Source organism: Bicyclus anynana, chromosome 15, assembly GCF_947172395.1.
Source record: "Bicyclus anynana chromosome 15, ilBicAnyn1.1, whole genome shotgun sequence".
NCBI classification, from domain to species: Eukaryota; Metazoa; Arthropoda; class Insecta; order Lepidoptera; family Nymphalidae; genus Bicyclus; species Bicyclus anynana.
In genome coordinates this window covers 14,914,185-14,933,155 of record NC_069097.1, presented here as the reverse complement: position 1 = coordinate 14,933,155, position 18,971 = coordinate 14,914,185, and the positions used below count along the sequence as shown (strand labels likewise).

Genomic DNA, 18,971 nt, shown 5'->3' with positions numbered 1-18,971 from the left:
TCAATCTTGCGATGTCCCGATAGAGACGAACTCATTAAGGCTTTTGCGGGCCTCTGGGTTTGAGCTTTCAGTTCGATTTAATAGGAAATTCGTAGAAAACCGCTGGTAGGATAAAAGTTCCGTTTTTATTGTATGTTTAACCCCCGACGCAAAAAAAGGGATGTTATAAGTTTGACGTGTTTGTCTGTCTGTGGCACCATAGCTTCCGAACGGATGAAGCAAATTACTTGACTAACTAAGAAAGCATACTCACACTTTTTTTTTAAACTGTTACTTCGTGGTGTCTGCAATGAAAATTCCCATTGGTGAATATAATTTTTTTGTTTGAGAGCCCAGTGGATATGACCTCTGCCTCCGATTCCTGAGAGTGTGGGTTCGCACCGACCCGGGGCATGCACCTTCAACTTTTCAGTTGTGTGCATTTTAAGAAATTAAATATCACGTGTCTCAAACGGTGAAGGAAAATCATCGTAAGGAAACCTGCATACCAAAGAATTTTCTTATTTGTCTGCGTGTGTGAAGTCGGCCTATCCGCATTGGGCCAGCGTGGTGGACTATTGGCCTAGCCCCTCTTATTCTGAAAGGAGACACGAGTTCATCAGTGAGCCGTATATGGGTTGATAACGTCGAATATAATTTTTTTTTTTGTCGACTTTAGGGTCCACCGGAACCAGTTAAATTAGAAAGTGGTCTATGAGAAAAATAAATAAATAAATAAATAAATATACTTAAACAATACACATCACTATCTAGCCCCAAAGTAAGCATACAGAGTAGCTTGTGTTATGGGTGCTAAGATAGTTGATATTATAATATTAATATACATTTATATACTACATATAAATACTTATATAATGAATAAATACACACAGACACTGGAAAACACCCATGCTCATCGCACAAATATTTTCCAGTTGTGGGAATCGAACCCACGGCCGTGGATGCAGAAAGCACTGACACTGACACTGACAAGAAAGGGTCACTGCCCACTGCGCCACGCGGCTGTCAAAAAAAGTTTGGGAACCTCTGGTATAGAACAAATGATAAATTTAGATAAACAAACATTGCTACATCAAAAATGTTTACAACAGTAACACTCAAAGCCAAAATTCCAGCAAAATGAACACGAACCAGCGTTGTCAAAGTTTTATATAAAGTTTCCGCCGCCGGCTACCCCCTTACACCCATCCCCCCTTTCGGTAAGCTGTTTCAATTAAATTTTAATTAAATGTAAGCAAACTCGAAACGTCAATTTTATACAAAATTTATTATCATGGTCATAGTTGTTTGATCTTGCTGGAACTGACGGTGCCTTTTATTTTTTTTTTTATTCTTTACAAGTTAGCCCTTGACTACAATCTCACTTGGTGGTAAGTAATGATGCAGTCTAAGATGGAAGCGGACTAACTTGTTAGGAGGAGGATAAAAATCCACACACCTTTCGTAGGCGTAGATTCGAATCCGGTCCGGCGCATGCACCTTCAACTTTTCAGTTATGCGCATTTAAAGAAATTAAATATCACGTCTCTCAAGGAAAAACATCGTGAGGAGACCTACACACATGAGAATTTTCTTAATTCTCTACGTGTGTGAAGTCTGCCAACTGGTATTTGGCCAGCGTGGTGGACTAAGGCCTAACCCCTCTCATTCTGAGAGGAGCCTCGTGTTCAACTGTGAGTTGTATATGGGTTAGAAATGATGTTGATATAAACAGAGCAACACTTCGCAGAACGTGCAAGGAACACTTCTTATAAAGTACCGCGTTTTTTCCATCAACCTGAGATTTATGGTGTTAAGCCTCATATGCCTGAAAATGGAACGGCAACCATACCCTTTATATCAAAAGACATTAATAATTTCCTTTAAACGTAATAAAAATATCGATAGCACGTAACCAAACATAGAATTATAAGTACTTGTTCCGACTCGTAAATCTATGTAACCAAGATAGTTATGTCATAAAGAAAATCATTAATAAAAAACTTACGAATATCCAATAAAAATACATCCCAGCATGAAGATCTTTCATTAAGTTTATTAACAACTACAAAACTTAGTGATTAAGTAAACAAATCCAGCTAATCGATTTTAGGATTACTTTGAAACTCAGTCAACGTCTGTCGGGATGAATTGTATCAGATAGCGTTGTTTCTTGTCCTCATAATTACTTTATTTTCTACTATAATCAAGTAATTAGTTAATGTTCCAGCCTGTATAATTAGTTAGGTAAATTCCATCAAAATTATCCTCTCTGTTTTATGCTTTTACAAGCTTTATTAAATTTATATTTCAGCATTTCTTTTTTTTTTATCACTATGTTAATGGTTATAAAAGTACATAGGTAAACATACTATTTTATTACGTTTGCGAAAGTTTCTGAGAATGTCCTTTGATTCTCGTGTGATTATGAATATTTCGCATACAACTGGACTAGACAGTGGACGAATGATAAGATAGATTCATGAAATTGATTATAATTTGTATCTATTAAAATACAGCATTCTACTTTTATCTCACAACAGAATGGTAGTTCCATTGCATTCCATCAACAGATGGGTGGTAAAAATCTTAAATTAACATGAATGCCGTCACTGGTTGCAAGTACCCGTGACTTCATCTGCTCGTCACACTAGTTAGATAGATATAGATATAGGAAATACCAGTATAACTTGTGTAAACGTATAACTTAATGGCTCAAGAACAGAAGCTCTGTTCCTATACAACAGCCTTTCTTGATGAATACTGTTTACCAACAATCAAATTAAAAATGAGGGTTTAAATCACTAGTCATTTCACACCTAATAAGACTTACCCCGCTATCCCTAGGCAAAGAGAACTGGCGCAAACCTATAGTAATTAGTAACTCAGATCGTGTGGCAATATGGAAGAGCAAGGAGTTGCATGGACGATTCTACAAGGCCCTTACTGGGCCGGATGTAGATCAAATAACATCTGTATCTTGGTTGCAATTCGGTGACCTCTTTGGGGAAACCGAGGGTTTTGTCTGTGAAATTATGGACGAAGTTATAAAGACGAGAAACTACCGGAAACACATTATGAAAGATGGCACTCTAGACATCTGTCGAGCGTGTCATCGTCCTGGGGAGTCCCTCAGGCATATTGTGTCCGGGTGTTCTCACCTTGCTAACGGCGAATACTTGCACAGACATAATCAAGTAGCCAAGATAATCCACCAACAACTTGCTCTTCAATATGGCCTTATCGATTTTGAGATGCCTTACTATAGGTACGACCCAGCGTCAGTTCTTGAAAATAGCAGTGCATTGCTCTACTGGGACCGAACGATTATCACTGACAGGTATATTGTAGCCAATAGACCTGATATAGTGCTAGTCGATCGGTCAGTGCGTCGTGCAATAATTGTTGATATTACTGTTCCACATGACGATAATCTGGTTAAAGCCGAAAAGGAAAAAGTATCAAAATACTTGGACCTTGCTCACGAGATTACCGCCATGTGGAATGTTGAGTCAACTATTATTGTTCCGATAGTTGTTTCAGTCAATGGTCTTATAGCGAAAAGCTTCGGCCAACACCTTAAGAAGCTTTCGCTTAACTGTTGGATCAAGAGTCGGATACAAAAGGCAGTGATTCTTGAGACGGCGCGTATTGTGAGGAGGTTCCTCACTCTGGAGCCCTGACCACCGGTTGCTTGGGCACTCAAATGTCCCGCAGCGGGAGGGTGAATTTTTTTTTATAAATTTTTAATAATGTTTTGTATTTTATACTTATATTGTTAAAAATTTAAAAAAAAGAAGTAATAAATAAATGAAAGTAAAAATTATATTAAGCTTAGAACAATTAAATATAGTTAATATATTTTGAATCATTTTATAAACAAACAATACATGATTAAAAATAAATAATTTATGAAATGACATGCATTTTCTACCTTCATTTTAAATTTGTTTGTTGGTAAATAGCATTCATCAAGAAACGGTGTAGTATCAATACTAATATTATAAAGCTTAAGAGTTTGTTTGTTTGTTTGATTGATTGAACGCGCTAATCTCAGGAACTACTGGTCCGATTCGAAAAATTTTTTCAGAGATAGATAGCCCATTTATCGGGAAAGGCTATAGGGTATCTATTATTCCCATATTTCTACGGGAACGGGAACCACGCGGGTGAAACCGCGGGGCGTCAGCTAGTAGATTATATACGCGCCGAAGATTACTTGCTTTCTATATCCGAGTCGTGATCTAAAAGTCAAATGCTTTTACTGTTGGTTGAAGCTTTTTGCAATAAGATCATTGTCTGAAACGGCTACTGAAACAATAACGACTGACTCAAGATTCGTCATGGTCGTAAACAAGGTCCAACTAACGAAACTTTTTCCTTGTCAGCTTTCGTCTCATTATGTCCATTATTACTGCGATTGAATCGATCGTATGGCATAGCTTCATCATTATTTTATAACGGTTTGATATTTATGTGATGTCAGTCGACTATGAAGTCAAAGACAAAGTTCATTTATTGTAATTGGGCTTAGTATAAAAGCACATAAATAATTTGCATAACTGGAGTTTTTAAAATTAGTGTAAGTATGTAATTAAAGTAAGTAAGGGAACCAAAGAGGGGATTATTGCAATTATTCGGCGGATAAACATAATAAGGGACTATACCTTGCACGTTGTTGAGTACCTCCACCACAAAAAACAACCAAAAAAAACTAACTTCAAAAATACTCAACCAGAAAGTCAGTTATGGATTTTGTACGTCAGTTAGTAGGTCATCCGAGACTAGAAATTTTGAAAAAATAATGATTTTGTAATATTGATATGATTTCATTCCTTCATTTCACAATTTCAAAATCTATAGTATGCGTAACCACGCAGAAGTTCAGTCACGTGCACATGTCTCTTAAGACATTGCTTTTTAAGTATATGCACGTCACAATAAAAAAAACCTATCTATATAGAAATTGTGTATCCAGATTTATATAAAAATGAAGCTAAAAGTCATTCAGGTCACTAATTTAGGACATTACACAATCATTGTAATTTAGGGTAATTTATGAACCAACAAATGTCACAAAACCATACGTTATTGTGCCGAATCCCAATTAGTGAATAATTATTTGGTTAAACGATTTAAATCGTGTGGTTTAGGTTATTATCACAGATGAAAATTTAACCTCATTATGGATTTTTTACTCTCATTTATTTATGTCCTTTTTTTAATTCAACAATGTTTACTAATATAAAAATATAATAAAAACACTTTTAAAAAATTATAAATAAAATATGTATCCGACTCTTGATCCAACAGTTAACTGAAAGCTTATAAAGGTGTTGGTCGAATCGAAGCTTTTCGCTATATGACCATTGACTGAAACAACTATCGGAACAATAATAGTTGGTTCAACATTCCACGTCATGGCGCTAATCTCGTGAGGAAGGTCCAAGTATTTTGATACTTTTTCTTTTTCCGCTTTAACCAGAAGACTTTATCGTCTTATGGAACAGTAATATTACACGTCGCATTGACCGATCGACTAGCACTATAACAGGTCTATTGCACAGATTATAATAATCAATATTATACAGATGTAGCGTACGGAACATGGCGGTGTCGTACCCGTCACGGATACGAAATTCAAAAACGAATACGTTCTCTTGTCAGTACGATACGAACCGTCGCATCAGTAATTTTTACTTATAATCAAGAAAAATGGCGTCTTATGTTTTTAAATATTTTAAAAATTGTTCTCAAAAACTAACGAAATAAGATTGAGAATTTTTTATTGGTTATTATTGATTAATTTATTAATTTACGTAATTGTTGTTAGTATTTAATTTTGAAATACAAATTATGAAAAAAGTTTGTATGCGGATGTCCAGGAGACGCGTGACTTTTGTTTTTTTTTTTGGGTTGCAACGGCTTCAGCGCGCAGTTTGTAAAGACTCTCTCTGGTTACTCTGTGGTCTATTGGCAACAATATACCTGTCAGTGATAATCGTTCTGTCCCAGTAGAGCAATGCTCTGCTATTTACAAAATTTAACGCTGGTTCGTACTTAAATTGACATCTCAGTTAATTTAGTTTGCAATGTTTTTGTGTGGGTCATTTATTTATTAATTTAGTCATCTTGTTAAGCCTCCAAGATATTTTGGGTATGATGATCTTGACGATCTTTTGGACTAAAATTTGGTATTGCGTATTCATAGTGAAAATAAAATGTAATATCCGCCGAGATGGTCTGTGAATCCATGAAATGCTAAGTTATTCGACTCTTTAACTTTTTAATTTACTTATTTTTAATTTTCCGTTACTCCTTTTCTACAAGGCACCCTGCTCTATTCCGAGTACTAATCAGGTATACAGGTCGTCAAGTACCTACAGGGTGGATCATTGTTGGACCTGTCACTTGCATGTACTGCAAGGTGTTGCCATGTCATAGACGGTGTTTTATATCAAGCCATCAGCTTGTTTCGTTAACTGTTACCTACTATAAAGATGGCTTCTCTAAAGTAGGTGTCTTAAAGTTTATCGTCAATAGGGTTGTTGATTAACATCAAATTTAGTATTCTTACATAAAACAATATGTACATGGAATAAAGGTCCGAAATGTATCGATATCAATTAATTAAAATTAAGGAGTTCTTATAAAACTTAATTTAAAAATTATGTTTTTAAACAATTTTTTCCAATCTTTAAAAACGCTTTCCATTTTATAATGTCACGATGTTACTTGATATGACTAAATGAATATATGTCAAACTAATTATTATCTAATAATTTTAGCAAACAATCCGTTTGGTTAAGGTTTAGTGTTAACATGACGTCATGACACAGTTAAAATATAGGTACCAGCCTACCTAACCTATACCAGCTGGCATGGCTGACAGCGTTTTGACTCGTATTCTCAAAAAAAAAAATTAAAAATTAAAATTTTCATGTACCTATTCATGTCTGTCATCCTTATATTTTTTTTTCTATTAATTAGAACGCTATTGAATATTAAAAAAGTGTCAACTAGCCCTTTTAAGAAATGTGTCAACTAGCCGATTGCCCTTACGTGAGATTGCAGTCTAGCATTGAAAAATGATTTCGTAAGATTAGAAAAACTGTTTCGACATTTAAATCATCATTATTTATTTTCTTAGACTTTTATTCAATAGGTATAGCGAGGTACAAAAGAACAAAACTTAAAAAGCACAGCTAATTTGTTTTTAACTACTGTTGTTATTATACGAACTTGTATATATCACAGATTATATATAGTACGTAGGTAGATATGTGATCAGTTATTTGCAATCATTTTACAAATACAAAAAATAAAAACAACAAAATGATTAAATAAAAACCATTTATTTATAGTAAATAATTGATAAAGAAACGAAAACAGCAAAATATGTTATTTTTAAGCTACAAAAACATAAATAAGCAGCCGTAAGCCTAATGAAAAACTTGGCCACTCACCTATAATTACAATAATTACAGTCCCAGCGTAAAAACACACCCAGTTGAAATTCACTACCACACAAGTCACGACATAAAAAGAACCCAATTCCCGAACTTAATATGCAAATGTACGCAAAGGTTTCTGGACGAAAAAAATAAATTCAAAATACGATTTCGAATTTCGAACCATCGCGTGTTACGTCTCTCCGCAAGGGATTCGACTACATTTTTTTCTCGTACAACAAACAGTTTCGCGGGGCAAGACAGGCACGTGGCACCGGCGCAACGCACCTCATCACACTGGCACCGAGGGGTAGGAAACCCCTGTTTCGATACTACGGGGTCAAAGAATATTCGTTTCACAGAAGTGTCATTGTGTAAAATAGGAGATTCTTATTAGAGTATACCTACTTATGTAATAGTTACAGTTAGTCCGCTTTCATCTTAGTTTGCATCATCACTTACTATGAGGTAAGATTGTAGTCAAGGGCTAACTTGTAAGGAATAAAAAAATGAAAAAATATCCTACCATATTTTAGTGGCTTTAAAGGATATTAAATCCGCAAAAAACAGTATGTTTTGAATAGTAGTAATGTTAATTGTGATAGAGTTTGTCTGAGGAAATATTATTGTCTTGTCAATGAGGCCAATTATTGCTATGTTCAGATTAAACTTCCCTTCAAATCGAATCAAGGCTCAAAATATGCTAGTTATCACACCGGCAACCGTATCTTTTAGAGCAGAACACAGCATTGCTGCAGAAATACAAGTAGTTAAAGTGATTTTTTTGATGGACACAGCTATGGCAAAGCCTGTCAATGATAATGCATCCAACAGTCCAAAGGTTCCAAAATCTGACCGTGAATGCGAAAAACGTGTGAGTAGTTTTTAGGGTTCCGAACGTACTTTGTACAAAAACGGAACCCTTATTATCCCCCTCGCGCACAAGGTCTGTCTGTTTTCTCCTAATGTACTGGACCAATCAAATTTAAATTATTTTTTAATGGTTGTCCGTTACTACTTACGAAACACCTTTTTTATCTTTAAATATTTAATGCAAAATATAATGAAATCTAAACTAAAAAAAAAATTCAATTCGACTTTTAAATTATACTATTCAACGATTAAAGTTCCCCATTAACCATTCATCATTATTAGCAACCTATATTCGGCACACTGTTTAGCATGAGTCTCCTCTCAGAACGAGAGGGGTTAGGCCAATAATCCACCACGCTGGCCCAATGCGGTTTGGCAGACTTCACACACCTAGAAAATTCTCAGGTATGCAGGTTTCCTCACGGTGTTTTCCTTCACCGTTTGAAACACATGATATTCCTTAAAATGCACATAACTGAAAAGTTGGAGGAGCATGCCCCGGACCGGATTCGTACCCACACCCTCCGGAATCGGAGGCAGAGGTCATATCACGATTTTACAATAGGAAAAAATGTTTCATCCTGAAAAAAGTTCCGCCTAAAATAATGAAAGCTCTGCACAATCTTTGACCCTTTTGACCGAGTTCGCGAGAGGGACAGACAGTGGACGTTGCAGTTGAGGGACAGAGACGGCGATACTAGCGACTGGAAAGCGTATTTGAATAGGCTTTCTTTCAGTTCAAATAAAATATGAGGCCCCGAAGAGTTTTGCACGTTTGGAAATTCTTCGATATTAACTACTTAGTTGTCCGTTTTAGAATTTAAGTCATGCTTAACTAGCTTATTCTTAACTACCGGACACTCGCGACTTCGTCCGCGTGGAAATCAATGTAAACTTTCAAGCCCATTACACCACTTTACAGTTCGAATTTAAAAATTTTTGAATCCTATTATTTTTTTTTATGATTTATGAACAAATTGTTAAAAATGTAACTCTAAAAATGAAGGACTTTCCATACAAACTTTCAACCCCTATTTCACCGCCTTTTTATTTTATTTTCGCAATAAAAAGTATCCTATAACCTTCTCCGTATTATGGTCTTAAACCGTCTTAAAGTTTCATTTGATTTTATTCAGTAGTTTCAGCGTGATGCCCGAATAACAAAAAACACGGACAGACAGACATAAAATCGAAAAAAAAAAATTTTTAGCTTCAGTATTGATTATGTAATGCCCCCCAACAAAAATTTTCAAAATATCTTCAATGTACAGAATGTACAGAATTCGTATTATAAGTATAGATTCTAGATGGCGCTGGCGTCTGTTATGCCACGGTAATGTTTGGTGTTACAAAGTAAAATCTCAAATTGCGAATAAATGTATAGAATTCGACCAGTTTTGTTTTGACGTTCACGTGAAATGCCGTAATGCCGAATCCATCAGAGGTATGGGTATTCATCATCATTATCATTAACAACCCATTTTCGGCTCACTGATGAGCACGAGTCTCCTCTCAGAATGAGAGGTGTTAAGCCTATAACGCTGGCCCAATACGGACTGGCAGACTTCACACACGTAGAGAATTAAGAAAACTCTCTGGTATGCAGGTTTCCTCACGATGTTTTTCTTTTACCGTTTGAGACACGTGTTATTTAGTTTCTTTAAAATGCATATAACTGAAAAGTTGGAGGTGCATGCCTCGGGCTGGATACGAACCTAAACCCTCCGAATCGAAGGCAGAGGTCATATGCACTGGGCTATCACGGCTCTTTCTCTCTCTGCTTTGCCTATTCAATGCAAACAAATAAACAATGAAATCTTTCATCTTTATAATATTTAGAAAAACTGATTCGAGCAATGATTCGAACCCAAGGCCTCTCTGTTTAGAACTACAACACTACCAACTGCTCCAAAGAGGTCGTTAAACACTTCAAATAAGCACAAATTAGTGTTGGCACATAAACACAAGATATCTCCGATCATTTACTGCAATATAACGAGCCAGCTAACGGGCCGTAATTGATGGAAATGTTGAATTTACGATTCGCCATCAAGCCGATATCGACGGGAAAATGCTCGCTCTAATGTACTGTGAGTTATTACTGCTTTTAAATATAATCGAAGCACAAGAAAACAAATAAATATTGACAAGAAATACTTATTTCGTCAGGGTAACAGCTATAAATCAGCGCTGAGTGTTCCAGTATTTGCTTGGTTCATGCAATGCTGAGTTTTTTTGTTCTTTACAAGTTAGCCATTGACTACAATCTCACCTGATGGTATGTGATGATGCAATCTAAGATGGAAGCGGGCTAACTTGTTTGGCGATACGTCTTTGCTGGTAAGGAGCCTTCCACTATTCTTTTTTTTTCTAATCAGGAAAGCAATTCCCACAGAGCGGGAACTTTCCGTTCCACTGCGGTTTGACCTATGCGATGTCTCTCATTTATTTATTACTTCATTTTTTTTAAATTTTTAACAATATAAGTATAAAATACAAAACATTATTAAAAATTTATAAAAAAAATTCACCCTCCCGCTGCGGGACATTTGAGTGCCCAAGCAACCGGTGTTCAGGGCTCCAGAGTGAGGAACCTCCTCACAATACGCGCCGTCTCAAGAATCACTACCTTTTGTATCCGACTCTTGGTCCCACAGTTTAGCGAAAGCTTCTTAAGGTGTTGGTCGAAGCTTTTCGCTATAAGACCATTGACTGAAACAACCATCGGAACAATAATAGTTGACTCAACATTCCACATGGCGGTAATCTAGTGAGCAATGACCTATGCGATTATCATTAACGGGCCAATACACACTGCACGAGTGGCGTGGGAAGTAGTCAGGGAAATAGGCAGACACGTGGTGGCCAAGTTCCTTGTCTAGCTGAATTTCATGTCGCTCGTCTGTTGTCCTACCCACCGCTCCCTATTTTATCGGTTTTGAGCGCGAGTCAACGGACTAATACGGGGTATCACGATTGTTTGCGCAGAACAGTGTAGCTGAGGCATAGGTAATGTGCTTAGCTTTTTTATTGTAGGTACAAGTGGATGCCCGCGACTTCGTCCGAATCCAGAATGCGTTTCGTGGAAATCAATTTTAAGCCCTATTTCACCACTTTAGAGTTTGAATTTTAAAAAATTTTGAATCACATTAATTTTGTATTTTTTTTATAATTTGTGAACAAATTTTTAAAACTGTAACTCTAAATAATGAAGGACTTTCTATACAATTTTCAACCCCTATTTCACCCCCTTTTTATTTTATTTTCGCATTAAAAAGTATCATATAACCTACTCCGTATTATGGTCTTAAACTGTGCCAAGTTTTTTTTTAATTCATTAAAAAGTAGTAAAGTGAGTAGTTTCAGCGTGATGCCTGAATAACAAACAACAAACAACAAACACGGACAGACAGACAAAAATCAAAAAAAATCTTTTTAGCTTTTATAATGCCCCCAATAAAAGAAACAGTTAAATAGTTAATTTTAAAAAAATATTTTATAGTTATTTGGCTAAAAACATGTTCCCACTTGTTACTACCACTATTCAAAATTATACAGCAGAATATTTTTGGTTTCGTCTTTTTGGATAAAGTAAAATGTAAAATGAGTTTGTCTATATTACAGTTTTCATCATAGCTATACTTTTGGTGCAAGCTAAAGAATCCAGCCACAGCGAGAAGAATGCTATACCACAAGTCACATTCAAAGATTACATTCGGAAATTCAGACCGACTGAGATTTGGAACGACATAGAAAATGACAATAAACGAAAAGGTTTGTTATCTTTACCAAAAAAAAAACAAGTTATAATATTTTTTTAATTAGAAACTTAATTATAGGTTATTTTTAACCGACTTCAAAAAATGAGGAGATTTACAATTCAACGCGTATGATTTTTTTTTAATGTTTGTTACTTCATAACTTTGTCATTTCTTTGCCAATTTTAAAAAATTCTTTTTTTGTTTGAAAGAGTATACTTCCAGATTAGTCCCATTTAATTTTCATGAAAATCAATTCAGTAATTTTGTATTAAAATAAAAATAATGAAATTGCCCGAACTGTGGTGCTTTCGTTCACTATGTTAGAAAACACTAAAAACATAAAAACAAAGTCTTTTTACCAAAAAAAAAAATCAACCGACTTCAAAATCACCAAAAAATAACTAAAAAGCGAAAAATAACATCGTACGTGCTACCTTCTGATCACTTTGAAGGCGATGACAATACAGTAATGCATAAATTCAAGCCATTTAAATCATAAAGTTTTTGAATTAGCAGACGGTTCTTTTTTTGACGGTTTGAATTATTTTGTTAAAAAGATTTTCTACGTTACTCATAGAAGTTGGATTGTGTCACAGTTTCAAGGGTGTAAAACCTACTTTTACTTTTATGCAGTCCCGAATCCCGATAAATTGACAGACAAATAATTTCCAAAAATCCTGCCTATAAGGGTTCCATTTTTCCTTTTGAGTAAACATAACTTAAAAACTGCCATATAAAAAACAACCTTCAAAATCATTTCCTTTTACAGGTTTAAATAGATCACTTAAAGACGAATTTACAACAATGTACAATCGATTAGACGAAACTGACGAACTTTTAAATTTAACTGTCAAAAACGGAGACCCTAAAATGGTTCTGTACAAAGATGGCCGCCGATGGAAACCTCCCGGAGACATCGTTTGGGATGACCCGAATGCATATGACCCTTTCAGTATTAGACGCAGGCTGCTCGAATTAATGAAACAAGCCATTTATCAAGTAAGTACTAGGCCTGTTACCTAGATGTACTTTGGCTGGTGGGAGGCTTCGGCCGTGGCTAGTTACCACCCTACCGGCAAAGACGTACCGCCAAGCGATTTAACATTCCGGTACGACGTCGTAGAAACCGAAAGGTGTGTGGATTTTCATCCTCCTCCTAACAAGTTAGCCCGCTTCCATCTTAGACTGCATCATCATTTACCCAGGTGAGATTCTACTCAAGGGCTAACTTGAAAAGAATAAAAAATTGACTGCGGTCAAGGGCTAACTTATTCAAAATTATAGTTAAAAACATTACAATTCCTTTTATTTTTATTTATTTATTCCTGTGTGAAGGTGGAAGCTGATCCAATAGCCTCCAAGTATCTTTATCATTATGAAATTCATCAATTAATGTGTAGTACCATCGTCAACGAAGTTTGACGCTTTTGTGACCATTTACGCCAGTTAAAAGAACTTTATTTTAAAAACTAAATGACCTTATTTATAAACATGGATTTAAGGTCGTAGGTCATTAGACCCACCCAGGACCCGACCTGCACCGCCTCGCCTCGAGTGGTATTCTTCGTATGGATTTGATCGATGATAGCTCGCTGTTGACAGGCTTGCCTCGCGTGAACCGCGAGTTGACAACGCGGCGTCCACCCATGGTTCACCTGTCGACGACAAGTGGACGCCTAGCGACGAGGTGGTGCGGGTCCCGGGTGTGTCTAATGAGCTATGACCTTTAAATCTCAAATTTCTTAAAAGTGAACTAAACTGTAGTCATTAGGTACTTTACAAAATTGAGCTTTAATCCATGTTTATGAATATGGGGGTAAATTATTTGTTTTTAGACAAGAAATAAAATGGTTTTTATGCAATTAATGAAAGAGAAGTACGACAAGAAGACTTTATACAAGATGGGGTTCCTCATGAGCAAGACAGACACGACGTGCAGTATATTCGCCAGTTTCGCCTTCAAAGCCTACAAAAAATGCTCCATGTCGCGCCAGGCAGCTATCTTCAGTTATCCTATTATAGGTATTACGTACGTCAAAGAGCGGTTTCAGACTAGCGTTTTATACGCGCGTATGAGCTCGTTTTTGGAAGCGCATGTGGGCTCAACTCGTACGAGCGTTGACGCGCTTCCAAGCTCGTATTTAAGCGCGAGCCGCGAGAGACACCTTAGGCCACCAGGTTTAAAATGCACACAAATTAAAAGTTGGAGGTGCATGCCCCGGAATCAAAGGCAGAGGTCATATCCACTGTGCTATCACGGCTTAAATTACGTTTATAAAGTGGTAAAGAGAAAATTTAAAAAGTTAATTTCTGGGATTCCTTCACCACCTACAGTTTGAGGATGAATTTTTTAACGCCTATCCAATGGTGTGGGTTATCGTTTACTCGTAATTTAATCTACGGAACCCTACACTGCGCGCGACACGCACTTAACCGGTTTTTTATTATCCTTAGATACATTTTTGACGGCATCTGTGGCGCAGTGGTATGCGCGGTGGATTTACAAGACGGAGGTCCTGGCTTCGATCCCCGGCGCGATTTAGAGTTCCGGTATGATGCCGTGTAGAAACTGAAAGAAGTGTGGATTTTCATCTTCCTCCTAACAAGTTAGCCCGCTTCTATCTTAGATTGTATCGTCACTTACCATCAGGTGAGATTGCAGTCAAGGGCTAAATTGTAAAGCTTAAAAAAAAGAAATTAAGATTCATTTTTTATCGCCTATCCCATGGTGTGGGGTATCGTTATCGGATACCCCACACCATGGGAATTACTCGTAATTTAATCTACGGAACCCTACACTGCGCGTGGCCAGACACTTACTTGGCCGGTGTTTTATTTATCTTAAGATACATCTTCTTCGTCGTTCTATACAGATAAGCTGGATGCGACCGAGAGACTGCTGAACCTGTGGTTCGACGTGGATCTGCTCATCGATCTGATCATGGCGAACCACAAAATGTGCACACTCATGCTGCAAAATGCAAACGCAACAAGAAAGGAAGCTTGGAAGTTTATCGATTGATTTAACATTTATCATCATCAAATTAGCCGATGGACGTCCACTGCAGGACATAGGCCTTTTGTAGAGATCTCCAAACATCACGACACTGAGCCACCTGCATCCAGCGAATCCCTGCGACTCGCTTGATGTCGTCAGTCCGCCTGGTGGAGGGTCAACTAACACTGCGCTTTTTAGCGCGGGGTCGCCATTCCAGCACTTTGAGACCCCAATGTCCATCGGCTCTTCGAACTATGTGCCCCGCCCATTGCCACTTCAGCTTCGCAACTCGTTGAGCTATGTCGGTGACTTTAGTTCTTCTGCGGATCTCCTCATTACTGATTCGATCACGCAGAGATACTCCTAAAATAGCTCGTTCCATCGCCCGCTGTGTGACTCTGAGCTTTCTTATTTTGATGATTTAACATTGAATAAAAATAAAATAAACAAAAATATACAAAATCAAAGCCTTTTATTTCCTGACTAGCTGACGCCGCACGGTTTTTCCCGCGTGGTTTCTGTAGGTTCCCCGTTCCCGTAGGAATACAGAGATAAGATATAAATAAATTGCCGCCTTCCTCGGTAAATAGGCTATCTTACACTGAAAGAATATTTAAAATCGGAACAGTATTTCCTGAGATTAGCGCGTTAAGCCAAACAAACAAAAAATCTCTTCAGCTATAGATTATTACAGTAGGTAGACCTAAGTATAGATTAATTTAAAATTTAATGGACAATAAATTTAACTAATAATGCTCGTGCTATCAATACTATTAATAAATTGCTTACATATGTACTTATATATTTCAGTACTTAGTAAATTGCGTATCTTGGAACTTTTAAACCTATAATATACTCTAATAATAAAATAATATTCAAATGTAGATCGTTTTTGCCACACAATGTTCACAACATTTATGTTTTTTGTTGTATTTCGTCATGCGACATACATATTCTGTGATGCCAGTAAGTTCATTTTTCAATCGAGAACTGTTTCTGCATCATAACGAAAATTGAAGTACTCAAACCCTAACTAACTAACTAATAAAGTTCTATATATATTTTTTTCAGAACAATTTTTTTAGATCAGGTTTAAGATGACCTGATTTAAAACAGTGTTTTAAATAAAAATAAATAATATATATATATAATATAAATAATATATAAATAGAAAATTTTGAAAAATCCGAAATTAAAACATATCTTGGTCATACGGATTTTACTTAACTATTTAACTATTCCAATTAGTTTTAGATAATTAGTGTACCAATATTAACAATTAAGAGAATTAAGAAAATTCTCTGTGTGTGTACAGTCTGCCCAAAAATATAGGTACAAAGTGCACTAAACACGTTTTTATTGTAAACTAGCGGATGCCCGCGACTTCGTCCGCGAAAAACTTGTTGTTTTACGCGGACCCCCTTACTACTACCCTACATCTACACCACCCCTACCCTACCACTATCCTAACCCTTCCCTTACCCCTTCAATTTTTTATTTTTTTTTGTCACTAACAAACACACCAAAAACAAACTGGACAAGTGCGAGTTGAAATCGTGACGAGGGTTCCGAACGTTGTTTATCTATCATGCTTTTGAAAACTGACCTGTGGACCTATTTCCTATTTTAGTATTTATTATCAACCTGTCAAAATAAAAAACAAATCAATTGAAAAAACGTCATCCACATACTATGATATAAATTATAAATGTCATCCGGTACTTACGATTTATATCATTTAATATGTAGATGACACTTTGTTGTCCACTATAATAAGTTGATAATAAAGACCAAAATGGTGAATTAGGCCACTGTGGACCTATTTCCTATTTTAATATTTATTATCAACCCATCAAAACAAAAAACAAATCAATTGACAAAATGTCATCCACATACTATGATACAAATTACAAATGTCATCCGGTACTTACGGTGGATATCATTAGTATGTACACTTTGTTGTCCACTTCAATAGGTTGATCATGATATCGTTATCGTTATCAACCCATATTCGGCTCACTGCTGAGCTCGAGTCTCCTCTCAGAATGAGAGGGGTTAGACCAATAGTCCACTACGCTGGCCCAATGCGGATTGGCAGACTTCACACACGAAGAGAATTAAGAAAATTCTCTGGTATGCAGGTTTCCTCACAATGTTTTTCCTTCATCGTTTGAGACACGTAATAATTAATTTCTTAAAATGCACACAACTGGAGGTCCATGGCCCGGATTAGATTCGAACCCACGCCTTCCGGAATCGGAGGCAGAGGTCATATCCACTGGGCGGATTCGTATCACAGATAATGATAATAAAGACCAAACAGTGTATAGGCCAGCTGCGTTCACGCTTGATGGTGTGTGATTATTTTTTTATGTATAATAAATAATTTTAATTCGAATATAATTAATGCGTGTGCCTAAAAACTGAAATATGAAACTCAGAACTGGGTGCAGGTAATTTCTAATTCGGATTTTTTTTTTATATTTTGACTGGCACCTGAACCTATTTTCTGCATTCACAGCCGTGGGTTCGATTCCCACTTCCCCAAGGAGTATATTTGAATCAGATGACAACGGAACATACGGTATGGTAGTGCGTGATAATCTTGACATGGAAACACTTTTGTACGGCGATTTGACCAAAATGGACAATATGTTCCTCCCTCCCGAAGACCATGAGGGAAGCAGAACCGACTATGAAATAGGTAAGCTGTTTATCACCACTATTAACTTGGCACCACCTTCAAACGGATCGCACTGAGCAAACTGAGAAGGTAGCACATACGATGTTATTTTCCGCTTTTTAATATATTATAGTAGGTTGTATTTTTTATTAAAAAATAATATTTTTCCATTTTTAGTGTAAAAAATAAACATTTTGATTATAAATCCTTAAACCACGACGTTATTTTCTTATGATTAGTAGTTCGATACAATCAACCAAACCCATTTTAAAAATACTACTTTAACCTTTACTCGCATACATTACTCCCCATTTTCCCTAGGAACGAACATTCATAATATTCTTTGTTTCTGTTGACCCATCTAGATGTAAAGTTTTTATCAGTTTAAATAGATCAAGCCCAATTACAACATAGCTACTGTAAACCGTTGAGAAGCTCCCTTACCTGTCCTTCGTCTCCATCACCAGACCCCTAATGACAGTTACAACACATCTAGATGTAAGATGTAATGTATCTAGATGTAAGATGTAATGTAGTTGCCTTTTCGATTTTTGAAAGTTTCCCTCGATTTCTCCAGAATCCCATCATTAAATCCTGACATGATTACTATGGGATCAACTGCAAAGCATACCCTCCCTCAAAGATAATTTTTCAAATCGGTACAGGCGTCTTCGAGTAATCGGTGAACATACATAAAAAAAAAAGATTCCGACAATTTGATAACCTCCTTTTTTTGAAATCGGTTAAAAATGATAGTTTCAGACATAGATTTACGATTCGGTACAAGTACCTAGTTTCAGACATTTTTTTACACGACGTTATTTTCTTCTACAAAACAGACAAAACCTTATTTATGAATGAAAATTAATTTTTAGATAAAAACGATTTACTAAAGAGAAAGGCAAAACTGCACCAGTGGAAGGATTTCGATTATTTGAACCCGAAAGTCATGACTCCTGACATTATGGATTATAATGAAATTACCGGAATATTAAAGAACATTACTCGTAGTACCAGCAGAAGGTATTCCTGGTGGGAATATCTTGCTTTAGGTTTTGATTACTTATTGGACACATTTGAGGAAATTGCCAATTTTTTCTCGACGACGTGGGGCCCCGGCGGCTGGCGGGGCTGGTACGATCCTGAAGACTTCTATATATACCAAAACTATGAGCCCGGCAAACGGAATAAGGTGTTCGCCTTAATCATACAGTGGATCGTACATG

At 36.4% G+C, this 18,971-nt stretch overlaps 2 protein-coding genes across 2 annotated transcripts in view; one reads left to right on the top strand and one right to left on the bottom strand.

The window, feature by feature from the left end:
• The window catches only part of LOC112051349 (uncharacterized), a 272,815-nt gene extending 265,098 nt beyond the window's left edge, over positions 1 to 7,717 (bottom strand). The window contains exon 1 of the mRNA XM_052885699.1: positions 7,446 to 7,717. The gene's annotated coding sequence lies outside the window, so the exon portion shown is untranslated. The remainder of the gene's footprint in view (positions 1 to 7,445) is intronic.
• A 5,121-nt stretch (positions 7,718 to 12,838) lies between these two features.
• Positions 12,839 to 15,206, top strand: LOC112056822 (uncharacterized). Its single transcript, XM_024097306.2, has 3 exons — positions 12,839 to 13,063; positions 13,900 to 14,086; positions 14,938 to 15,206. Exons 1-3 carry the CDS (start codon positions 12,869 to 12,871, stop codon positions 15,084 to 15,086), a joined length of 531 nt encoding a protein of 176 aa, XP_023953074.2. The 5' UTR covers positions 12,839 to 12,868; the 3' UTR covers positions 15,087 to 15,206.
• The last annotated feature ends 3,765 nt before the right edge of the window (positions 15,207 to 18,971 follow it).